We start from the raw sequence: 26,862 nt of genomic DNA on the forward strand, positions 1-26,862 counted from the left end.
CTTTGTGTTGGATTTTTAAACTTTGGTGGATTCATGAGGACTATGGTTAACTGCTCCTCAGATCTCTGCAGGGTAAATCCAGACAGCTAGACTATCTGTCCAATCTGAGTTTTCTCTCGCATGACTAAACTAAACAACTTTTGAACGTACACGTTCCACCAAACAAGTTCTTTCCCGAGGCTGTTTTGCATACCGTGCGGAGCTTAGCACCGCCCAAGACGATTGTGATGGGTTTAATGACACGCCAATAAACCAGGCCACGTTTCTCTCCCATCCCGGAATGCTGTGTAGACTAGCCAGACCCTCCTACGCGGCGCTGTGGAGGAAGGTCTGGCAATGCGAGACTAGTCTCACTTTGTATATATGTATATATTTTACTGTTGGCAGAATGTCTGCAAATGCCCCATCCCTGGCAGCAAACCCAAAATCCAACATTAACACTAAATGCAATTGATTTAGCTAATTGTATAGGAGCTTTACGCTTTGTAGGCTATCTGGTTTCACTTGACTGACTGTCATTGGTGTGTGAATGCAGCATTAGTCCAATTCTCCTGAGGGAATATCAAACTCTTTAGTTTATAAATGCTCCACTATGTTCACCAGCTAGTCGCTAATTTGACTGCAGGCTATTTAGTAGTAGTGTACTACTGGCTGTGGCCAAAAATGATTTAACCCGAGCAACAAGGGTAAACCAAAGTTCCAAGTATTTACACACTTTCCGTTTTAAATATGATTTTAAACTGGTTATCATGGCGCTCTCTCTCTCTCTCTCTCTCTCTCTCTCTCTCTCTCTGTGTGTGGGAACAGCAAAATGTTCCTTGTTACAGTAGGTATCAATGCACACAGATGAGAAGACAAGATGATAAAAACAGATGGAAGATAAAATCATGAGCAATGGGCGCTGTGAGAGAGAAGAGTGGAAAATGGTGCGTGTGATGTTAGTAGTGGAGCAGTAAGAGATGAAGAGGAGGAGGGATAAACACACTGATGGAGAGTGAGTGAGAGGGGGGGAGGAGCAGAGATGATTCCTCTCCCTAATCCTCTAGACACACGCTTGGTCTGGCTGCCTACTGGCTCAGAGAGAGAGAGAGACAGAGGCAGGTGGAGGACGCAAACGGAGAGAGAGAGAGAGAAACCAAGTAGGGAGGGAAAAACAAGATGAAGGGAAGAGAGGAAAGGAGAGCTGCCACGCTGATAGAAACGGAGAGAGGAGAGTGAGGACGAGGAGGACTGGAGAAACCAGTGACGGCTTCAAGCAGAGTAAAGGAGACGGAGGAGGAGGAGGAGGAGGGGGAGTGCGATGCTTTAGTCCAGCGCAGCCTGAACCAAACCAGGAGAGAAGGAGAGAAGCAACAGAGAGGAGGGGAGGGAATCCATCGAAAAATAGCTGGAAGAGAGGACAGAGAAAGAAGAGACAAAGGGAGAAAGAAATGCAGAGGATGGACGAGTGGAGAACGAGCAGAGACACAGATCCCTGGTTACTCAGGCTCACATGAGTGTATGGACCTGAGCCCGCTCAGAGTTACTACAAGATGCTGTCAAAGAAGCAGTGTGTGAGGGCAGAGTGATGGATGTCTGTTTGCACAAACTACGGCTGCTCCTTGAAACTCAGTAGAAGTAGATGAGTTCTGGTGTGTCTGTGAGCTGGACCAGGTGTGTGTGTCAGTGTGAGAACATATGACAGACCACCTGTTTTAGGAGGTAAACAGGGTGAGGTGTTACCAGAGGAGGGACACAAGGAGGGAAGTGGAAAGACAAGCGTATGGACGAAGAATTACACACACACACACACACACCGATGAGAGTGTGTGTGTGTGCAGCTAGTACATAGACGGGCTTCAGTCCAACCATCTCAGGTGCAGTTAAGGCGGTGTGTGTGTGTTTGTGTGTGTGTTTTCGGACAGCACTTAAAAAAAAGAAAGTCAGCAACAAAAGGTGCCACTGAGCTTCTTCAAGGATGCTTTTTAACACCAGACAAGCCACCTGAAACCACTCCCTACCTCATCTCAACCCATACAAGTGGACTTGAAGACTCATAAAAAGGGACTTTAACACCAGCTCTGGTGCTCTGCCGACTGGGAAGCCCCCACCTGATTTCCTGTGCCAGTGGATGCCACCCAACTCCAACCATGGGAGAATGGACCATCCTGGAGCGCCTTCTGGAGGCCGCTGTGCAGCAGCACTCTACTATGATCGGAAGGTGAGTTCTTGTCAGAGTGTCATTGCTATCATTGTGTCTTCATGTTTCTACTGTATGTCTATGCATACGTATGGTATTTAAAAACACAAGCATGCCGATGCATGCAGAATACGAATCCGAATCCTTCCATGCTCTCAGTCTTCTAATCCTTCTGAGTGACATGATGGGAGGAGGCGACCAGGAGGGACACTATGAGCCAACACAGAGGCGTTGGACATCAGAGGATCCAGAGCAGTGTGAGGACATCTCACAGTGAATGTCGGCAATACCTTCATTGTGCCCATTTACTTTCTACTGTACCTCTCTGTGCTGATGTCTTCATTCTCCCTCTTTTTTTCCTCCCGCTTTAACATGAAGTCTGCTTCAGAAGCCATCCCCGTTACACAAGCGTGGCTCTTTTCAGCTTTCCCACAGTTCCCCCCCTCCCCCCATATCTTTCGTTTTCTTTTTCTGTCAAATATGAAGTCATTTCCCACCTTTAAAAAAAACAAGTCACCAGCACAAGGTCAAGACTGTTATGATTTATGCATCATTCTACATGCTGAGATGTCTTGTATTTTAGTTTGAATATCTCATCCCCGTCAGCGGGAGAATCAGCAATTATTGATGAGCGTTTCGGCCACAGAGGCACATCAACTCTGTAGATGGTATTAAACATGATTTTACATCTAGCGAAGGACACATTCCTGAGTTTGGGGTTTCCTCGGGACATCTGCGCTGAACTTGTGGTTCAGCGCAAGTTCATTAGAGACTGTCTGAATTAGCAGTTTAAACCAATCCCCTGAAGCTACTGACTCACTCTGGCTAGTGGTACTCTTGAATTATTAGCCAGTTTATAAAATGATGTGGAGAAACATTCTTTTTTGGCAGAATATGACTCTTCTTCTGCTGACAAAGCTCTGAGTGTGAATTTTGTGGGGTTATGAAACTATGATTCGGAGTCTTGTTCTGAGAGCAGTCTGTCGGTTGAATTGTTAGTAGGAGTTGTTTTCTTTGGTGTTATGATGAATGATCGGTCAGCATTTGCTTCCTTTTATTCATGAGACACTGGAAGAGTAGTGTTGCTCATCGACCGGACTAGTCATCCTGGCTGCAGGGTCTCAGTGAGACAAAAAGATAGTTGTTAAGGAAGAAGAAGAAACATGAAATAGCTACCTAAAGGAAATCGAGGAAAAGAGAGAGTTTGGTTGCAAAGTAGAGAGGCGATGAGCGGAATACACAGTGTGAGTGAGTTGTGAAAGACAGGAAATAGATGACAGAAAAAAAAAGTAAAAAAGCAGAGTGAAGGCGAGGAGCAGTTATTCACAGACAGGCGAGCAGACACATGGCCTCAGTCTGCAGGGCGTTGGTAGGAAGCCAAGAGGACTGTCTCGTCACGAGATGGTGCTGCATGCCATGACCTAAGCGGGGCAACCAGGACACCCGGCAGCAAAAAGCCTCAGATCATCTTCGCACAGTTTATATCCAGACAGTTAAAATGTTCAGATGATGGGAGGAACTAGCCAAAACCTTTTCAAAATAGCAAAATGTACACATAAGTACAGTTTCACTTGCATTTGTTTAAGCTCAATACATTTTCCATTTCCACAACCACTTACTATACAGCAATACGTCCTTTATAATGTACAAACTCTTTCAAGAAACCATTGTATTACATTATTTTGAAATGTTTCCAAAAGTCTGTATACAGCATCTTTCTGAGAAACTGCATATATTTCAAATATAAAACAGATTTTCTGTGAACAAGAAGTTCAGAGATCAGGATTATATTAACAGTGTCTCTTCAGCTAATAGGAAGCTTTTCAGTGGTTGGCTTAAGGATACTTGAGCAGGGTGGATACTCATTGTCGAGTGGCATGAGCTCAGGTTGACATGCTGAAGGATGTAGCGATAGCTGTAGACTCTTAGTGTTTTTGTCTTATCGAATCAGTGCATGACATATAACAGTCATTTTAAGTAGTATTACCTCCGCCAAAAGGTGATGTTTTAGGTTCATTTTGTTTGTTTGTCAGCAAAATTCGGGAAAAACTACTGGCCCAATTTCCATGAAACTTGGTGGAAGGGTGCAGCATGGGCCAAGGAAGAACCCATTATATTTTGGAGTAGATCTGAATCACGCGGCAGATAGAATTATTTTTCATTTTCATCAACATTGCAAGATAGGACATGGCCTTGGCGGAGGTCTGCGCTCTCAGAGTGCCCTTCTAGCGACTGTTAGTAGTTAGGTAAGCTGCAAGTGAAACTCTTTTTGCATTCAATCTCATTTCCACAGCTGTAAACTTCAAATTGGCCAACTGATTGAGTATAGTCTTTTGCCTTGCGAAAGTCTTACACATCTTTACTAATTGATTTATTTTTGTGGTTTCCATCGTCAATTGTTATTTATTGGATGTTAGCTTCACAACACATCCCCATGCACTGGTATGTTTATTGGAAATCTAAAGGGGCATTGCTGCTTGGACATTGGACATTTCACCAACTTGTCCAGTTACAAAGGGAGAATGTCATTCATGGTATTTATTTATCTCTTAAAAGTTGTTAATCGGAAGCACTCCTAATCACTTAGTGCTATTACCGATAATATGAAAAGCGCCAGCTGACCATTTTTAGCTTTAGTTTCTGTGTGATAGCCTGTATGTTCCCACAGTAAAGTGCCTTCCCTGCATCTGGCTTTTCTACAGCTCAAAACCATCTAATCTGGGACATCACTGCTGACATGAATTTATATAAACGCACGCTAATACTCCCTCAATCCTGAAAGCTATTGGTCCCTACGCTGCGATTTTAGACATCTCATTGGTCGGCGCAGGTGACGTCCTGCTGAAGAAAGCGTTGGACAGGTTGCTGTCCCTGAGGCAATACCAGCGTGTGTTCTCATGAGCCCACCATGACAACAGCTTGCAGGCCTGAGTGGATTCGTCATACATGAGTCACACACGCATTAGGGGGAATATAACATTTGTTTGTGTAAGATTACATTATAACGGCTCTGGAGATTCCCTTCTGCTGTCAGGGTTTGTGTGTGTGTGCATAAATACTCAGACTGTGTGTAAAATGTGAGCTTCGGTGTACTTTGTGGTCTTATCACATGTGCTTGGACGGGTTTTGGTCTTGTCTGTGAGTGTGTGTTTGTGTATTCACCTGCTACCTGTGATTAATTCCTGCCATTACGGGCAGCGGGGAAGATGTAAATCGACTTGGCCCATCTGATGGACTGTGGGACCCCAGCGACTGTTGGTACACAGCCTCTGAAGAGAAACCGTGATGAAGCACTCTCAACCTAACTAGTGTAAACACATCACTCATGCTGTTTCTTTTGTCCGATATATGTGTGCTGCCATTGGTCAGAGTGGGATTGCTAAACTTGCAGGTGCCTCCTCCCAACACCCTGCTATTGATCTCCAATAATGGAATAGAAAGTGGAGCTTGGTAGAAGACAGGGCACTTCATGAAACAGTCTTTAGGCCTGTCCATTTGCAATACAACTGGAATGCTAAGTGAGTGATTAAAACTGTAAGTACCTCATTGATTTTTTTGCCTGTTAAAATAAACCATGGTAGAAATTAGCATACCAAATATTTATTCTGGCATTGCCTTTCTCGGCAGGAGAGCTGTGGTTAAACACCCCGAGGACAGATAAAAGTTAAGGGGCTCTTCAGAACCAGTTTTACTACTTACAACGCTGAGTGAGGACCATAAACTGGGTCACTCTCAAATTGGATTTATTTCCTCTCTGGAAAAAACTGACATGAAGAAAGTCATTAGCTTAGCAACAATAAGGCTGCAAACAACCCATAATGCAATACTCTGTACTCCCTCCATTTAAAAAGAATATTGAATATGATACTTCACTTTCTCTTACTTTCAGTAGATGGTTGGCCTTACCTTGCACATCAGCTGGATTCTCCCGATATCAGAAGATCATGCAAGAATTACGGGATCACGTATCGCACAAAAATCCATCTTGTCAGGTTTCAATTAATGCATTTGTGTCTGAACTAGCTTAGTAGCTAGTATAGCTTACCGAACCAATAAGTGTCCTGTTAGGAGCTACTGCTGTGGTTTAGGTGTATGCGATGGCTGCGACTGTTTCATTCAAAACAATGGACTAGATAGACAGATGATTCACACAATCTCCTGCCAGGCAGAACCATTTGAGAACCCCTCATTGGAAACTATTTGGAAAGGGGTAGGCACTTTCCAAATAGTTTCCAATGATGGGTTTTCAAATGGTTCTGTGAAACAAACTGACGCATCAAGTTAGTTGGCACGCCCCCCGTTTGGAGAAGCAGACAGGAGACCCAACACAGATGCTAAGCAATGTACTGCTGAGGACGGGGGCAGCAAAAAAACGTATTTTAGCCGCATAAAAAAGGTCCACCTAAAAAACTCTGTCAGTTAAATTGAATGCAATATTTAGAATATTTTCACCGCTTTACCTTGCTGTCACACAGCCTTTTCCAACGGGAAACTGAAGCCGTTATCTATGCTGTCTTCAAAGCCACCAGACGGGTGAAATTACTGTTTTTGTCAAAGGAGTCTGGTGGCTTTGAAGAGAGCATGGATGGATTAAATGGCTTCAGTTCCCTGTCAGAGAGGGCTGTCTGATGGCAAGGTAAAATGGTGAAAATATTTTAAATATAGTCTACACTTAAACTGATAGATTTTTTAGGTTGGCCTTTTTTTAGGTATCTAAAATCCATTTTGCTGCTGCCCCGTCCACAGCAGTGCTTTTGCTTCTGGGCTGCAACTCCTGCCTGCTTCTCCAAAATGGGGGCGTGCTGACCCCCATCTACTGCAGGTAATACACTGACTATGGATAAGTTACTCATACATCCCCATTTCAACAAATCTGAACCATCCCTTAATGTTGTTGCACTCAGTTGTATACACGAATTGCATCGGAAGATGCACAGAGTCAACCCCTTCACACCTGTCCAATCGCTGCATAAAGTGGTCGTGATTGTTGCAATGTCTATTTTGGAAAGTTCAGATGCATCCCTCTCTGATTCCACCGTGGGAAACTTAGGCCTTAAAACTGATTTGAAGCATGTGCATTTTAAAATACAGATAAACTAAATAAACTATAGCTGCAAGGAGCAGCTATAGTTTATTTGGGGCACTAGGTAGAATCCCTGAAGCGATAGTTGAAGGTTTGCTTGTATCTCAGCATGCCTTTGCACATCTGCACTTTACAGGAGGTGATCAAGAGTGTGTGTAGGTGTGTTTCTGCAGGAGCTCTTCTTGACATAGGCCAGCTCGCTCAGCATGACTCCTCAGCACGGCTCCCCTGAGTCAAATGAGTGTTGTCACTCAGGAGCCGTCAGCTTATTCATCTAGGAAAGCATGTGCGTGCGTGTATGTGTGTATGCCACATACACTCTTTCAGCACAAGCGAAAACCAACATTTATTTGTGAGCAGTGTGTACACGCGACTCAGGGTGCCTGTTTGTTGACAGGTTACAGCTCTGTCGTCACATGACCTTTAGATCATCGTGCTTTTATTTAGTGAATCCATGTGGAGCGCTCACAACCCCCACAGAGGTGATAGATGATTTTGTTTTGTACGGCCTCGCTTGCGGCAGATTCCCCTGAGAGATTGTTAAAAAGAGACTCTTACAGAAGGCCAAGCGAGACCTGCGACATCTATTCTCTCCGTCCCTCCCTGTCCTTGCTTTCACACTTCTTACATCTGTCCATATGTAATGACCCCCAGGATGCTGCTGGCTGTAATGTCAGCGCCTTCTCCGTGCTGCCATAAGAAACCTGTTATTAAAATGACCTCACATCCATTGGCAGATTGTGAATTATATGAATGGGAGGTAGATGCATGTAATTCCTGCTGTATCTCAGACTTTTAAAACAAACATACAGCATCCACCTGCTGATAAAACCTCAATTTATGGACATCATCTGGTGAAATACCTACAATGTCAAAGATAAGTTTATTATAGAAGATGATTCTCAAGTGTGCATTAGAGTTCATGTCAGTAGTGATAGTGGGATTGATCTACTCTAGCTGTGCTGCTAGAGATACAAACATCCTGTAAATGAATCATGGGAGCTGCTCTGTAGCTGCTTACAGCCTTTAATGACTGGAGTACTACAACAAGCCTCCATAGGGACTTTTGGAGATGCAGAGTTGTAGCTGGGGGAGAAAGCGAGCGCTACTGCATATAATTATGCAGCTTGTGTTTTCATTTCTTTCTGCTTACACCTCATATACACATTCCCCCCATCCTCTCTCTGGTTCTCAGCTGCTTATTCTCCCTCCGTTGACACAGTCCACATATGCTAAGGTCAGGGTTGATGTGGTGTAATCAACTCCTATTGCATGTGTGTGTTCTTCAGACATAATATTAGAAGATAAACCTCCATCTTCATCCTGTTTATCAATTTTGACATATATGTAGTGCATAGTGTATCATGATACACATGGAGAGAAACACTGGCAGATGGAGAAACTCAGGCGAGACCTAACAGGAATACAATAACATGGATGGTCATAGAGAAGCAAGAGAGAGGGATGGATGGATAAAGATAGAGAGATTAGGGCAGGGGAAGGGGTCCAAATTCAGACAGATTTCACTTTGCAGGGCCTCGGGGAGAAACTGTCTCTGGCAGGGTGACTCAGTAAGGCTTACCGTTTTAGCGTTGGCACCTCCCTAACAGAGCAGGTCAGTGTTAGAGTGATACTGGAGGGTTAGTTTAACCTGGACATTACCTCACACGCACAAACAGGAGAGAAACCTTGCAAACATAGCCACCTGAACCAGTTTTCTAGTCATATGTGTCATATTCATCATTTATGAAATATGTTTTCATTTCAAGGCATCGATATAGAATTGGAACAGAGACCTCCGAATGATTTTGGCAACTTACACTACACTTTTGGTTTGATCATTTTGTTGGCTTTACGTTTAAGTAAAAGTTAAATCTTTGTGAAGTGGAAATGGAGTTCGATGCAGGATCCAGTTTGAAAACTCATGCAGTGATTAGATCTGACATCCAAGGAGTGAAAATCACCTGCCAAGATCTACAGTATGCTGTCAGAAAATCAATACGTGAACACGCAACAGTGCTGTGATGAATTATTTATCTTAGGCAAGTTTTACATCTCTGCAAGAGGATTTTCATACCCTGTTGACGTGAGCTGAATGAAAGTTAGGCATGATACTAGTCGTAAATATGCTGGTTGTTGGGTGTTAAGTAGTCTTGCATTGCCAGACCTTCCTCAACAGCGCTGCGGAGGAGGGTCAGGCGAGTCCACACAGCATTCCAGGATACTGTGTGCTCTGGTTTATTGGCATTTCTTTAAACTAATCACAATCATCTTGGGCGGCACTAAGCCGTGTACAGAGCAACGGCGCTGCTGCAAAATAGGCTTGGGAAGGAATTTGTTTTGGTGGAACAGAAAACTCAGATTGGACAGATAGTCTAGCTAGCTGTCTAGATTTACCTTGCAGAGATCTGAGAAAAGGTTGATCATAGTCCTCATAAATCGACCGGAGTTTAAAATGCCAACACAAAGGAAGCCCAAGGCAACGGATATCTGGCCTAAATGAGTGAAAACCGTCTGAATTTCTGTCGGCAACGGAGCAAACCCGGAAGTGGAACGTCGTGGATATAGACTAGGTGTTACGTTATACCAGCATTTATATGGCTATGTTAATGAAGTATAAGTTACATAAATATTAGATGCCAGCTTTATTAGATGGTTCTATCCATCGATCACTTGTAACCGCAAAGGCGGGGTACACCCTGGTCTGGACATGTCGCCAGACTATCTCACGGCGGACACAGAGACAGCCAACCATTCACGCTCCCGTTCACACCAAAGGCAATTTAGAGTCAACAATTAACCTAACCAACCTGCATGTCTTTGGACTAAGGGAGGAAGCCGGAGAACCTGGTTTAGGGTTAGGGTTACAAAAAAACCAACAGTGACACAGGGCGAACATGCAAACTCCACACAGAAGGGTCCCAGATGGCTAGTGGATGCCACCTTTATTATAAAGTTGTCAGTTCTTATAAGGCCTAATAAGGCAGGTGATTTTATATTAAGTAGTGTGACCATGAATTTTTAATGGGGTAGTGTAGTCACTGTGCTGCAGGTAATACAGCTTCTCTTTGGATGAATCTTCTTTCATCAACACCAACATGACAAGGACAGTAATATACCCAACTTCATTCTTGGTTTTCACATTATACTCTTGTTACCCCTGTTAAAGGTTACTGTTACAGTCACAAATATCACTCTAAAACAATGGTCGAAACCAAACTTACTATGAAGCAAGGGGACATGAATAAGTAATCTAAAGGGCACACATACAACATTAGATACCAGTGGAGCAAAATCTCCTTAAGTGCTATGGCAGAAGATCTTGTGTAAATGAATGCTAACAAAACACACAGTGAGACTGTGGTTAAACTATCTGACTCTTATGCAGTCAGATATAAACAAAACTACATAAAATATGAGGGATAAAATTAAAAGAAATAGCCAATTTTAATCTTTGAACGCTGCAGCTTTTGAAGTTTTCTCATTTGGGTCTATTTGTGTGAGCTTGGGGCTGTGAGATCATTGTCTTATTTCTAAAATCTGCTTTTGTTACTCATGACTAACAGCATTTCTATGTAGGCATCATAAAAGTTGACATTCTTGTTTAGTTTGATTGATCATTATGTTTGTCTGCTGATGTTCTGATAAAGCCTGCACATGCATCTCTCTCTCTTTCTCTATCGCTCTTTTTCACTCTACCTCCTCACTTTATCTCACTCGATCTCGCTGTTTGAAGATGAAAAGGACGCTCTTCTTCCAATGATTTATCCTCCTTATCCCCACTCGCCCCCAACTCCCATTATCGGCTGCATCTTCACACTTTACTGTGGTCTCTAATGAAACAAGCTGAGGGTGTAAGAGTCACTTAGACTGCAGTACGTTCATCTCTTTGAGCGTGTTTGCGTATGTGTTTGTGACGACTGTTCCTCAGAGGCAGTATCAGCTTGTGCACAGTGTGATTGACTCAACATGAATAAGAAATTGTGAGTGCACACAGTCACACCTTGCTAAAGCACACACCATCTCTGCCAGGACCAACATTTTATGAAGAGACATCTGATTCACTGCCCCCTCACACACACACACACACACACACACACACACACACACACCAAACAGTAGCAGATTCTTCAATTAAGCAGTGAAGTCAAGCTGCGGTGAGAGTGTTTGACTCTCTGTAATATGTTTCATTCACACCACTCTCTTAGCCAATTATGAACAAGCTACTTGGTAGACAAACAGATAAATTTAGCCTTTGCAAGAATGACAGCAGCATGCAGGACTCGTACTGTTGGCTGCAGTTTACTGGAGGAAAATGTATCGAACACAGACATCAGTGTCAGATAATGATGCTGCATTCTTATCATATCAGATAGACACTACTAATACTATTGCCTTCCACAGTTATATCTGCCCATGTTATTAGTAGAGAGCCAAGAGAGCTAACAGCAGGCTAACTGTTTCCCTCCTTTTCCAGTCTTGGTGCTAAGCCAAGCTAACCGTCTCCTAGCTTAAAGCTATCCTGGTGGCAAAAAATATCACGATTTTCCAACAACAGATGGAGGTTGGCCATATGTCATGGAATTGTATAAGTTGAAATTTCTATTTATGTTTAGCACTTTAAGTACTTCTTGTCTATGTTGGCTTAAAAGGTATAATTGAAAGTTGTTGATGTTAGCACAATTACTCATTGGACCTTAAGGTGAGATTGTTGCCAATTGTTGTTTTTACGATAAAAAATGAACCTTCTCTCGACCTGTAAGCCAACAAGTGATATATTTAACTTTTAAAAGAAGAAATAACAAATTTCTCCTCTTAAAAATTAAAAGTTTAATTCATGAGTACTAAAACTCCCTCTTGCTTAATTGAACACACATTGGGATTTTGCTGCGATAACTTTACTAGCATGGTCAGTATCTTATGGTAGCCTAACTATAATGTTAGCAAACTGACATTACTGCTACACTGTGTTTTAGCATCTAGCATTATTTTTAATTGCTCACTTGTGACCACCCTTATCAAAGACACCACTAGGATTTTAATTGGTTAAAGCAGTTTATTTGAATGCTTGTATGAATGTAAATGAGATGTGATATTTACTGTCAGTTTTAAAAGTTGTAGACAGAAAAGCAAGAAATGAATACTTCAGTATATAACTATAATTAGCATACTGATGTCTCTCAGTGGTGGAAGAAGTACTCAGATCTTTTACTTAATACCACAGTGTACACCTTTACTTACAAGTCCTGCATTCAAAATCTTACTTAAAATAAAAGAACATCAGTATTAGGATCAAAATATAATTTAGGTACCTAAAGTACTCATTATGCAGAATGGCCTATTTCAGAATAATGTATATTATCTCACTGCATATAATTAATGATGCATTAACATGTACATCACTAATGTTGTAGCTATTGCAACTACTGTATATACTGCCGGGAAGCTTAATCCATAATAATACATAAACATGTATTAGTTGATTTATATGTTGTATTAATAATCGGAATCGGCAAAGTAACTTCTAACTAAAGCTAGCTAAATACTCAAGTAAAGTACAAGTACCTCTAAATTGTACAGTAAATGTACTTAGTTACATTCCACTACTGCCCACTCTGGATATGAGATGTGTTAATGTAATCTGTGTATTTTACAGTTGTTCATATTTCTCCATTGGAACCACTGTAATCAGAAACACTGTAAAAATACTGTAGGTGTAAGAGTATTTTTTGTTGATTGAGTGTGTTTGGGATGTTCCCTGCACAGCCATGTGCTGTCTGCTTGTGTGTCATGGAGGCTCCCTGCATGTGCCAGAACGGCTGATTTGGGTTGGGGCTTGGCACGAGAGAGTCGTGGTGGGTGGAGAGTTGGCATGAACGCTGCGGCCCTAACTCGGGATTGTCTAAAATCCAGCGTTTTAATCTGGATTACGCCCATCATTTCTATCTCTCCTGCTCCCTCTCTTTCTGTATTTCCCTCCATTGACCCTCCCTCCCTCCACCTCTCCTTTCTCACCCACGCATTTTCTCTCTTCCTCTCTCCTGCTGCTCTTTCTCCTGCTCATGCCTCACCCCTCCATCAGAACCTACCTAACCCAAAACCAATGCTCTGCACACTGGTTGGTCTGTTGCTATGGTGACCACTCATGTCACTTCTTTTCATTCCTGCCAATGATCTATTCTGAATGATCAGAGTAGATTTTAGAAAGTCTATTTTTAATGTCTGGGCTCCAATTTAACTCTTACTTGTATAGCCTTGTCTGTTGCCAAGGTAACTGCCACAGTTATTATTGTCATGGAGACCCTTGTGTATTCACACTTAGGCTGAATCCCATTTCTCTATTACCCCTACCCCTTAGCCCTTGGCCCTAGAAAAACGAAGGGGTAGGGGTGAAAACATACCCCTATGAAATGGGACGCCGCTTGGTTACATCATCATACATACTTAGGTCTGTTTGCAATACATATTTGTATACACACTGCATGGTGTGTTGTATATCTGTTTCAGTTATCACTGTTTTGAATGTCATTGATGTTCAGAAACACTTTCTTTGTTAACAAAAAGCTGTCTTTATTTCCCAATAAAGTAAACATTACAGGCAAAAACATTATATAAAAATATGTTATATTACAGAACCATTATCAACTATTAGAACCATAACTTACATGTCACACACATATATAAAGGCACTCAAATGTATAAAACTAAAAAAAGACACACAAGACCACAAACAAACAAAAAACTACAGCTATTCTGAAATTCCAGACCCCAGTCTGATACATGTTGGCCAGTAACCTTTCCCCTCATACCCCATTTCTTTCATTAGTGTCCTGTATCATAACCAACAACAATGTACAGGTGCATGAACAGGAATGAATTACACATGTTTACCAATACAATAATGAATGGCTACAACATGAACGCAGAAACTTCTGCTCGTTTTCAACAAGTGGATCAGCTGCTGGGTTTCCGCCGGCGTCCCTGTGTGATACAGGACGGTAGTGTTATACACTGATATCAAACGAAATTCGCTGCTAATGGAGTTTAGTTAACACTGTAGACATGCATGGAGTCCATTCAAGGCAGAGAAATGCGGGACTGTTGTGCAAATAAGCAATGTAGCTAATGTTAACATTAACTTTAGCGTTAGTGTTAGCATAGCAAGCTAGCAATTTTTAAAAACGTTTCAATTACAAATATGGTTGCAAATATATGTACAGCACTGTGTAGAGCACAAAACAAGACCGTTGTCATTTTTTAAATCAATTCTTTAAGCCGAAAATACTTACATTTATGGATCTCTCTGGTCGACGGGGCAGCCATGCTCCTTGTTGCGCAATGAATCTGGATAGCCCTTGCTGTTCCAAGTAGAGCTTAGATCGGCCCAAAAAATCAAGCCCGAACCTGCCCGAGCCCGAGCACGTTGCGTCCGAGCCCGGCCCGGCCCGACACATTAACTGTAATTATGAGCCCGAGCCCGATTTAAACCCGACAATTTTTTAACTGACGTTCTCAACTACAATTCAGAGTTGTTTGAACTACAGAAATCTGTTTAGAATAATACAACAAGGACGACGCCTGTAAACTGCGCTGTTTGTTTAGAATGGAACGGATCGCAAATGGATCTGAATGAAAAAACGTAAAAAAAAAAAAAAGAAACAATGATGAACAACATATTGTTGTCACTGCCCACGACTTGTTTAAACTGCTTCCATACCTCCGACTTTCCTCCACACTTGCTCAAAGTTAATTCTCCTGTTTTTCTTTTTTTCTTTACATCTTCAAGCTCCCGGTGTGATGCGTGCGAGAGGAGGAGACTCCGCGCATGAAGTGCTGCATTTTGTAACTGCAGCCTAACTTTTGTACACATTTGTTACTTTTATATAGCATATATATATATATATATATATATATATATATATATATATATATATATATATATATATATATATATATATATATATATATATATATATAATATTTCTGATTATGGCATAGCTTTCTCCCCACCCAAATAGGATAATAAGGTAATGGATAAAAAAAAAAAAAAAAATTGCTTGATCAAGGGTCCGGCCCGGGCCCGGCCCGGCCCGAGGATGTGGCGGAAAATAACGGCCCGAGCCCGACCCGAGGCCCGGTCTGGCTCGGGTCGGGCTCGGGTTGAGAATCTAAACTCTAGTTCCAAGTAAGCTCACGTTCTTACTTGGCGTCAAGGAGTACATAGCCCTTCCCCTTAGCCCTACCCCTTGACCAAAATGAGTATTGGGACAGCACTTACTCTCTCTGGAGCGCGCAAACTAAGGGCTAGGGGTAAGGGGTAGGTGTAAGATAGAGAAATGAGACGCAGCCTTAGCCTATATATGTACCAGTGCACTGGTAGGAAAATGGGATACACTTAACCTTCATCTGGATCAATCTATTCTTTATTAGTAATGAAAACCACAAACAATATAATTTCATAGTCATTAGTCAAGGGTATAATGGGTATCATTTCATTTTATAGATTGGTAAAACTACACAAAAATACCCAACTGGACGTTTGCATGTTTGTGTGTGTGTATGTGTGTGTGTTCATGTGGTGAGAATTATTGTTTGCCTCTGTAGGGCTATGATCTTTAATTTATCTTCAGAGCCAGAGTCAGTTCACATTCATCAACACCACTTGAATACCAGTATGTGTGTGTGTGTGTGTGTGTGTATGTGTGTGTGTGATATGTGTGTGGTGTGTGTATGTGTGTGTGAGAGAGAGAGAGGAAGAGAGATGGATAGATAAGTGAACAGTATTAGAATGTGCTATTATTAGATTTCCATTTTACAAGTTTACAGATCTAGGATTACACACAGACTACAATAAAAAGAGTAGGCCTACTGTCACCAACCACCTTATTATTGCAACAGAAATATAGGCTACAGTACAGTGTACTACAGTGCATGGATAAGAGAAATAGATTGCTGTATATCTGTACATGTGTGTACTTATATTCAGTATTGTAAATAACTATTATATTTGTGAGGCAAATGATAAAATAAAAAAGGTAATTAACATTAACAACAAACATGTACTCTGTAAGTGTATTAGTAGTAGAAGTATTAAGTAGCATACAATGAAAATACTCAAATAAAGTACAAGTACCTTTAAATTGTACTTAAGTACAGTACTGGATAAAATGGATTGAGTTACACCATCATATACTGCACATACAGTACGTCAAATGTATCCTCCTGGGATTTTTTGTTTTAAAGTGCTTTGCATATACTGCTCCTTGAACATTCATTCAAATAAGCCACACTGGTTCATTCTGTCACTGAAGTAAACATAACCTCTAAAGCCACCTGCTTGGAGTTCAAAGACCCCCAGGCTAAACAATGGTAAAATCATTATTACTAGTTGGTGTGATATAAATTCATATCAACCTATCCTGAGAGGATGACACTAACGCCTGACACAATCGGCTTTGTGACGCCCTGCAACAGCTGGAAGAGTGTGTCTCTGATTAAAATTTGTGTCTGTGTGTGTGTGCATGGAGAAATGTCTTTAGGGATTTCATTCGCTGATTCTCTGTATTCTGTGTTAATCTGTGCATATTTTTGTTATATCGATTTTAGCATTTTTAGTAAGTTTCCGTGTGTGTTTTAGTGCGTGTATACTGTATGTGTGTTGGATGGCCATGCTGGAAGGTCTGTCAGCAGGGGAGAGTGCAGCCCGCTCACTCCTTCTGTCACTGGCCTGAAGCACCGGAACATCCCTTCTGCCTGTGTGTATAAGTGCGTGTGTGTCTCTCTGAGGGCTCCAGTGTAAGGTTGCATACAGCTTGGTGCCAGGTGACCCGCCGTGAACTACGAGCTATTGATAAATCTTGGCAGAGAGAGAGAGAGAGAGCATGACAAGTGTCCATCCATATTTGATGTGAGATTAGATTTGTCAAGCTACTGGTATGTTGTATTTGGGTGAGCACCTGGCACCCTTAAGACAGAAGGTCAAAACAATGAGAGGTGGGGGGGAAGAAATAAGGAGAAGAGAGGCAGGATAAGGGTTGGAGTAAACAAAGAGATGGATGGACGGAGGTACGATCTTCCAAACCACTGCTAACATTAATTTGCAAAACACTGCTGCAAATCTTAACTATGCGTTGTGCGGGCAGCAGACTTGCGTGTCAAGCAAGTTGATTGATCGATTCAATACTCTCAGGAGTTTGAAAGAGAGAAGAGCTGTGAGCTCTGTCCAAAGGTGAAGAAAAATCCGCTCACAAGCACCTCTAAAGCTCACTAATTAGCATGTTTTATAAGTTAGCTGTTTCCCCCTGCTTGGAATAAAAAGCAAACTTGTATTTCTCAAAATGTTGAACTGTTCTTTTAAGTGTTTGAGCAAATAACCGAAGACTATTGTTTTTCTAGTGAAGTTAGTCATGTATTATCTTTAGGCCTTACAGTGAGTCATTTAACATTTTCTAAGTAAGTATGTTTTATATGTCGTGACTTTATTCATTATGCTCTGCACTAGCATGCAAACTAGCTAGGTGTTAACAGTTATTAGGATATGATTAAATAGGTCAGGAGCTGAAAAATTATAGGCTACTAGTGTTTTTGCCTGAACTTGAATGTGGCAATCCTGCTTAATTGAATTACTTTACATTATCTAACATTAGCATTTGCTACAATGTTTTACGTAGCGCGTCTGGCTCACATTGCCATTACAATCCCATCCTTCTGAAGGCTACTGGCATGATCAGATGTGCTGACCCCTGAAAAAGGGAGAAATGCTCACTTCATGAAATTGCATTTGGTATGTAGCCACAGTGAGATGCTCGGTTCCAGACCTCTGACTTGGAATGAAATAGAAGTACAGGCTAAGATTATCAGGCTAAGTGAGCAGCATGCAAATCAGAGGTTGTGAACCAGAAGAGACAATTTGGGAGACTGATTGGTGAATCTTTCAGAGACAGGAACTGGGGGGTAAATTAAAGAGAGATGCAGGTTATAGATGTAATTAGTAGTAGAAACAGAGCTACAGCATGCATGGAAGCGTAGAAAGGGGGGAAGGGAGCTGTGCAGAGAAAAGCCAGAGCTTGACAGTGAGGGAACAGGTATTGATGAAGGCTAAAGGTGGGGCTATGAAAAGGATTAGCAGTTCAGCCAACATTGGACTTGTTTACATTGTTGTCCAGAGCAGCTAACACACTCCTTAGCCTGCAGAGACAAAGCTAAGAGCTTTTTTTTTTTTTTTTTGTTTTTTACTGGTTATCCTTCATGATTTCATTCCTCAAAACTGAAATTTAACATTTCCAAATTTTTGTGCTAATTTCATGTTGTAAAGGGCTTATTGCATGGGTAGAATGCAAGTATCCTTCAAAAACAATCCAAGGCACACTGTAGGGTCTGTGACAAAATTAAAATGCCTTTATTTTACATATCAATATGCATTTAAAATTACCAATGCATTGCGACCGACATAGGTCTTGCACACTTATATTGTGTCACACTAATCAGTGGAGTGTGGTTCTCTATCAATGTGCAAGCCTATTGGTCAAAAACAAGTGATACATAATCAATATAAGGGAGAAAGAAGCTATTTTGAGAACTGGAGTTACTATGACTATGCATCCATATTTTAAAATGGTATCTGTGTCTCATTCTGAAAATAACCTATTTTCAACATCTTTTCTTCCTCATTGCTTTTGAACAACAGTAGAGTTTATTTTCTCTCAAAGGGGGCCAATATGTTCTGATTCTCCTCACGACATCATCTTTTAAACAACTTCTATACAGTAGCATCATTTGGTTTGTTTAGCTGGCATCATTTGTTATGGACTTTTCTTCAGGCTTTTACATAAATTAAACAAGTGTCAAGCTCTTTGAGGCACCTAAGCCACACTCTAACTGGTGCAACAAATCTGCAGAAACATGCTGTTCTTTAGTTGACTTAGCTTCTAGTCGGCACACTTCTCGCTCTCTTCATTTCCTTCGTTTTCTGCCCCTTGCCTGTTGCCGTGGTAACAGCAGATGGGAGTTGAGTGGAGGGGAGATTGAAGGGAGGGAGGGAGGGAGGAGAGATGAGAGGAATCGAAAAGGGGGGGTTGTGTCGGGTTTCTGGGTAAAGGAACCATGACCGCTCTTCCTCCACCCATCTCTTCCTCCTCCCTCTTTTGATCTCCACTGCCACATCTTCCAATCTTTCCAGAACCTTACGTTTCTTATCAATCCCTGGCCAATTATCTCATGTCCTTTGCCTCCTCTTCCTCATCATCCTCCCAAAGTTTACCTCTGCTGTTATCTCCCTCGTCCACAATTCCTGAATTTTGTGCTTGTTTTACTCCATCTTATAACCAACCATTGTCCCTATCTCTATCACATCTCAATACAAAAACAACATACTCACTTTGAGGTGGACACGATACCCAAAAGTGCCTCACAACAAGGGTGTATATTTTTCATATGCTTTGCCTCATTAAGCCCTAAAACTCAATTCAGCTCTACCTACTGAGCTACACACAACTCCCAACTCACCTCTGCTCTATTTTTACCTCTGCTCCACTTGCCATGTAAACAGCATGAAAGGTTTCATTAAAAGAGGCTTAAACATAAAGGAATATCTTCAATAATATCAAGGGAGTTACACTGTAAATGACATTTCAATTTCTCTGGAAGTTCAATAAGGCAGACTACTGGAGCAGCAACACCGTTTGTGTGTGTGTGTGTGTGTGTGTGTGTGTGTGTGTGTGTGTGTGTGTGTGTGTGTGTACTGTGCATGTATGCATGCATACGGAGAGGGCAGATGGAACTAGATTTCTTCAGCCAGATTATTCACATTACTGTACACTGTTTAATTTTGAAAATTAACTGCACGTCTGTAATGAATATGACAAACGCCCCCTCAGTGCAAAATACCCACTGTCAGATACTGAGGAGAAAGAGAGAAAGACAATCGGTCGGGGAAACACAATTGCTGGAGGAGAATAGGCGTTTTGGGGTTGTGTGCATAATGTTTTTACATAATCACACATATTAGACAAAGGGAACAACAAACACTGTCCGCTGTGATTGTGTTGTTGAGATATGTGCTAATATGTCAGCCATGTGTATGTTTAAAGCGTATACAATGTATGGCTGAGCTGATTATTATTTTCATTATTGGTTCATTTCTCTGTTATTTTAGATGAATCAATGAAACTTTTAAAAAACAAAATTTGAGAAAAGATTTTTTTTGAATCCCATCAAATATCTGAGCGCCCAAGGGGACTTCTTCAAATTGCTTGTTTTGTCTAACCGGCAGTCCAAAGTATTAATTTAATGATGACATAAAACACAAGGTGAAGCTTTAATGAAAACTCTTTTTCTGTTGATTGACAAATATTCAACGAATCAATTCAGCAGTAACACAAATGTATTGTAAATGTCCTTAAGAGTGTGAGTGTGCAGAGACAATTAGAGAGACTTTAGTGTGGTGTTTTCCATTTTAGTGGGAAGGCACCGACAATTCATATGGCTCCTCTGACTGTTCACAGAGAAAGGAGACTCTTTATAGAAGGGAGGAGAGGGCCACAGGAGTGCAAATGAAAGAAGAAAAAAAAAAAGATCTAGAAAGGAGAGAAAAAACAGGTGGGGGTTGCTGTGTGGCATTTGATAATCTAAAGCTATTCGATGGCATTAAAAAAAAAAAAAAAAAAAAAACCTAATGCAAGAATCCTCCCTTGGCCCAGTCACAGATTACAGCAGTGGGTTTTGCGTGTGGAAGCTATTATATAATTCATTCTCTATGATGAGATTTTCCTCCAGTACTGGTTTTCCTTTCTCGCACTCTGTCCCAGCACTGGCAGGTTTCTCTTTTAATTTACACTGGGTTTTTTGGTGACTTCATAATCTTTTTATCCCTGTCTGGAACTAATTCATCTGAAACAGCAATTTTATGTCTTCTTTCAGTACTCAAGTTTGAAACAGTCTCCACTCCACTTACTGTCTGAATTGAGTTTTGTCGCATGAATATGTGTGCAAGCGTGCATGTGTGTGGCCATACAGAATACATGTGTGTTTGTGTTTGTGTGTACACATATGCCCATTTAGAGCAATACTCTCTCACTCTGGTATTGTGTATTCTCTGCTCACTAAGCTTCTTAATGGAGTCACTACAAGGGCAAAAGCATTTTCATTTTTTTTGCATTTATTTTTATCTCTCTCTCTTCTGCCCTACCCCTCCGCATGCCAGCTGGTCACAGGTGAGCAGATTGGCATTAAGTCCTTTATTTTTCATTTTGGAGGTCATCACTGATGACCTGGCGTTTTGATGAGAGGTACATGTGAACAGCTCGCAGTCAGACTCTGTAAAGGATTAACTCTGCCCTTCGAGTCCACATCTGCGCCACGCAAGACTGGCAAAGCCACTGTGTGATTGGTAGATTACCCTTCACACAGCCAAATGCCATCTAATGATTATCTGACAACGTCTAAGGTGCAGTGGTGTGGGCCTCCCCCTGGATCCACTGTACTGTCACAATGGTGTCCACATAAACAGATCTTCTAATTGAGTTTGAATAGATAAATCTATACTGTGCACAAATAGTACTCTTTCTATGAAATGCAGTGGATCGGCCTGAGGTAAATTCAAGTGACGGCTACTATCTCTTGTTGATTTTATCTCATAAATCCAGACTTATCTTGAGGGAGAGTTGCAGGTGAAATGGAGGAAAGAGGTTAATGTGGGATTTGAAATGGAAAGCTGTCTACTGAAGCTGCTGTCAGAAGAGAAAGGGTGTGAGAAATGTCCTTGTATAAATGTTGATTGAGCAAGAAGCGTGGGGGACTGAGACTAAAACTGATGTTTGAGGTTTTCAGATTGTTAAATCATATTTTACTACAGTATCAAACTCTACATTGTCCATCGCAATCTTTATCCAGCCACTAATCTACTGACAATGATTTCTCTGTAAAAGCCATCGAGATCCTGTGATGTATCTGCCCTATGAGACAATGTTGCCAGCGACTATAATCCCTTTCAGACATGAAATCTGTAACGATGTTGAATCATCTGTTACAATAATGGCATTCTGTCTTTTACACATACTGCATTTGTTGCATGCTTTTGCTGGCAATGTTACTCCCATTGTTCACACCTGAGCTGTGTGGAAAATGCTACTGAAATGTTACAAGGTGCTGAGTAGGCAGACTATCTCAGTCATTTACACCTGAAAATGGCTCCTTTTCAGACGGCAATATGTAAAATTGGTGGGCAGTTATGATTGACCATTGACGTCTGAAAGACGCTGACAGTGTGTTTGCTGTGAAGCATTATCTCTTTAAATTCAAATGCTCTGTGTTATGCACCACAGGGGCATCACAGCACATTGACATGTTCTTGCTCTTCCTGCAGCATGCTGTACTGCCCCTCAGAACTACCTCCAATGCCATTTTTATATGTCACCATCTATTGACTTGTATGCACTTGCATTAAACCCATAAATCCATGATAAATGTAATGAGGTCAGGTTTTGATAGGCTACTGTAATGGTTTGTACTACGGGTTCATATGAAGTAATGACAGCAATTTATCATACCATTATTTATAGGATTTTCATTAATATAAATGGTGGTGATTAGTGACAGTTGATCTTACAGCATGCAGATCTCATATCTATGGGATTGAACTACAAGGCAGCAAAACAGATTAACAACAATGTCCAGGGCTGTCTGCAGTCTGCAGCCTTGTTCCAGACTTTAGTCACAGACTGCAGTGTGAGGCAGCCAACAGACTCGCACAGACGGTAAAAGGCAAAAAGCCTGCTATCTAAAGTGCTTGCTTGGTCTCAGATCTGAAAAATAAATGAGGGATGAGTAAAATAAGAAAAGAACAAAGAGAGGGATGTCTGCAAGAAAGGAAACAGAACAGATGGAAGGAATAGAAGTAGTCCATCTACTTTGTGTCTAACATCATGAAGCACACACAGACACACTGAGTGTAAAGATATGACAAGTCAGCGCATTTAAGTGTACTGTATGCTTAAATAGACACACGTTAACATGCATGCATGCAAACAAGGTTTACCTCCAGTGCAGTATAGTCGAGTCACCAACTGTCGAGTCCGAGTCATGGCTCAAGTCCCAAGTCCCCAGTGTTCGAGGGCGAGTCCAAGTCCGAGTCAACAAAGAAGAGTCTGAGTCGAGTCACGAGTCGAGAGAATAGCGACTCAAGACGGACTCCATCACCTGTTGCTAGGGCAGTGAAAGTAGAGAGAATACCGCTGTTGTTTATAACTTAGAGATTACTCCATATGATCGTGTGTGTGTGTGTGTGTAAAAACTATGGCTGTCAAACGATTACATTTTCTTAATCGCGATTAATCATTGAATTTCTATAGTTAATCGCATGTTTTACCATATGATTAAAATTCTATTATTTTGCATTTCAGAACTGTTTTTAAGTACATATTAACAATGGAAATCAATTCTTACCAGTGTATCTTGATTGGGAATCAAATGAATGCAAAGAAAATTACTTTATGAACTTGATTTTAAGATTTGGGGTTGGGTATTGTTTGGTTTGGATACCGGTGCTAAAGCAGTACTTTTAAAACGGTACCGGTGCCTTAACGGTGCTTGAACCGATACTTTTTAAGAAAGTAAAAAAAAAAGAAGGGTACTAAACAGTTGGCGACATTAAAGAATGGCTTGTTTATTGCTAAGGCCATATCGTCAAAATTAAATGTTTAAAAATAATGTAATCACTATAACAATAATTTATTTCACTAGTAAATAGCTGTTGAATGACAAAAACAACCACCAGATTGGAAAAGGGCATTTAACAACAACTTTGAATGTACCACGAGGCGGTAAATTACCAGTTTCATTGAATGCACCGTCTGTGTTTTTCCGACCTCAGCAGCTGCAGATTGTTACATCCCGGTGTTGGAATCCTCTACAGTGAAATACAGACAAACTTTACACCGTTTAGCGTTAGCTGTCAGCATTGTAACCGTGTTTAATCCAGCTTCTAGCTAGCGGTAGGCTAACGTTAGCTGTTGTCGAGTATAGTGTTAACTAGCAATGTTTCTGTTGCCTGTAACGTCTGTTTCAGAGCATCAGAGAGAAGTGCAGACATATCAGTGGCACCAGAATGAGGCACCGACATCCGCGTTGCTATTCCTGCAGCAGCAGGATGTGTTATGAGGAAGTAAGGCAAAATAGTAGCCTGTTAGGCACGACGCAAAGCCGAGTGAAGTGAAAATAAATTAATAAATGTTGGCATGCGATTAATACGATTAAAAAAAAATTAACGCATTATGCTCGGCCCTTAATCGCATCTCAATTAACGCGTTAATGCTGACAGCCCTAGTAAAAACTGATCACTGCTCCAATTTAAGTGAGTCTAATTTGAGGTTGCCATGGTAACTGGCCCTAATGATGCAGAAGATACTAAAATCAGAATTCATCACACCTCTTTTTACCTGTAAACACACACATAAACTGTGTCTTGAATCACAGATAACAAGCTGGGAGTTATGAGCACTGACGACACATTGAGGTTCTGCTTACAACTGTGTGTTTACGCTGGCTGATAAATAAGATTTGGAGCACTCTCTGGTTCTTATCATGAGGAACAGTGACTTAATAGTGACACAATGTCCTTTTCTATAATTGGTACAGTTTTTTTCTCTTTTCTCTGCCTCTGCCCCTTCTCTCTCACTTCTCTTTTCTAATTAAGGAGTTCAAAGTCCTTTGTGAAACTCCCTGCTGGGATTTCAATTTCAAATCCCTCATCTCAATCTTGATTCTGACTTTATTTCCTTTATCAGATTTCTCCTGTATTTCCTTCCCACTTTGCTTGTCCTTTTATGTACAGTTGTATGTGCTTTTACTTTTTTTTTACTCTAGTTTCTCCATACAATCTCTATAGTTTTACCTTTCTCATAAGTAGTCAATAGTTTGAAAGGTTTGAAGTGTCATTAAATGCTGGATGAGAAATGTAATGTTGCTTATACACCTATTATTAAAGGCCCACACATACCAGTGCTTAGCGGAACAGCAGAATTCATCCATGCATCTATATATATATATTTTTTTTTTAAGATTATTTTTTGGGCTTTTCCACCTTTGATTTTTGACAGGACAGCTAGGTGAGAAAAGGGAGAACACATGCAGGAAATCATCACAAGTCGGATTCGAACCCTGGACCTCTGCATCGAGGCATACATTGTCCATGCATCTTTGATAAAGCAGCTAACATGCTAGCAAGCCTGAAACATGCTAGCACTGTCAGTCACAATAGCTCTCTGAGCTGGTCTCTATTTCCACTGTACTGTCACTTTTACACTTTCCATTTTAAATAAAAGTGTCATCAGGCCTTTTAACAACTAATAATAGTGCAGAGTATTTTAACACAAAGATATTTTTAACACTGTACATTGTTTTATTGTCTATTTTTACTCTTTTCAAAGCTGATTGTCCAAAGTGCTCGATTGAAAATCTTCTTTCTGTACATTTCATCCATTACCGGCTCTCTCATCTCTATTTTTCATCTATCCTGCTTTCTCGCACTGTCCTTTCATACTCAGCACATCTGTAGAACCATTGCTGGGAAGGATATCTGAGGACATCTCATCCTTCCTGACACAGTAAATCACTGTGTGTCTCCGGCTATTAACCCCATTCATCTCTCTCTTTCTCCTTTAGGATCCTGCTAACAGTAGTGGTGATCTTCCGTATCCTCATCGTGGCAATTGTTGGGGAGACAGTGTACGAGGACGAGCAGACCATGTTCATCTGCAACACTCTGCAGCCTGGCTGCAACCAGGCCTGCTACGACAAGGCCTTCCCCATTTCCCACATCCGCTACTGGGTTTTCCAGATCATACTGGTGTGCACGCCCAGCCTCTGCTTCATAACCTACTCCGTCCACCAGTCAGCCAAGCAGAAAGACCGGCGCTACTCCTTTCTCTATCCCATAATGGAGAGGGACTACGGGGGAAGGGACGGGGCACGAAAGCTCCGCAACATTAATGGAATTCTAGTTCAACATGGCGGTGATGGCGGAGGAGGGAAGGAAGAACCTGACTGCCTGGAGGTGAAGGAGATCCCCAACGCCCCGCGGGGCCTCACCCACGGGAAGAGCTCCAAGGTTCGCCGGCAAGAAGGGATCTCCCGCTTTTACATCATTCAGGTAGTGTTCAGAAACGCACTGGAGATAGGCTTCTTGGCGGGCCAATACTTCCTTTACGGCTTTAGTGTGCCTGGGATTTTCGAGTGTGACCGCTACCCATGTTTGAAGGAGGTGGAGTGCTACGTGTCCCGCCCCACGGAAAAAACGGTTTTCCTGGTGTTCATGTTTGCAGTGAGCGGCATCTGTGTAGTGCTCAACCTGGCCGAGCTCAACCATCTGGGCTGGCGCAAGATCAAGGCCGCCATCAGGGGCGTCCAGGCCCGCAGGAAGTCGATCTGTGAGATCAGGAAGAAGGACATGGCGCATCTGTCCCAGCCGCCCAACCTGGGACGCACGCAGTCCAGCGAATCAGCCTACGTCTGATGATGATGAAGAGAGGAAAAGGAGGAGGAGTGGGGTGAATGGGCAAGAGAGAGAGAGAATGAATAATTATGAATTTAATTTAATGAAGATGGT

General features: G+C 41.6%; 1 protein-coding gene across 1 annotated transcript in view; it reads left to right on the top strand.

The window, feature by feature from the left end:
* Positions 1-1,016: 1,016 nt before the first annotated feature.
* Positions 1,017-26,862, top strand: part of LOC116038966 (gap junction delta-2 protein) — a 32,068-nt gene continuing 6,222 nt past the window's right edge. Inside the window, exons 1-2 of the mRNA XM_036001094.1 lie at positions 1,017-2,200; positions 25,920-26,832. Coding sequence (XP_035856987.1) covers positions 2,130-2,200; positions 25,920-26,769 — 921 coding nt within the window. The 5' untranslated portion in view covers positions 1,017-2,129 and the 3' untranslated portion in view covers positions 26,770-26,832. The remainder of the gene's footprint in view (positions 2,201-25,919; positions 26,833-26,862) is intronic.

This window comes from Sander lucioperca, chromosome 5, assembly GCF_008315115.2.
Source record: "Sander lucioperca isolate FBNREF2018 chromosome 5, SLUC_FBN_1.2, whole genome shotgun sequence".
In the NCBI taxonomy this organism is placed as follows: domain Eukaryota; kingdom Metazoa; phylum Chordata; class Actinopteri; order Perciformes; family Percidae; genus Sander; species Sander lucioperca.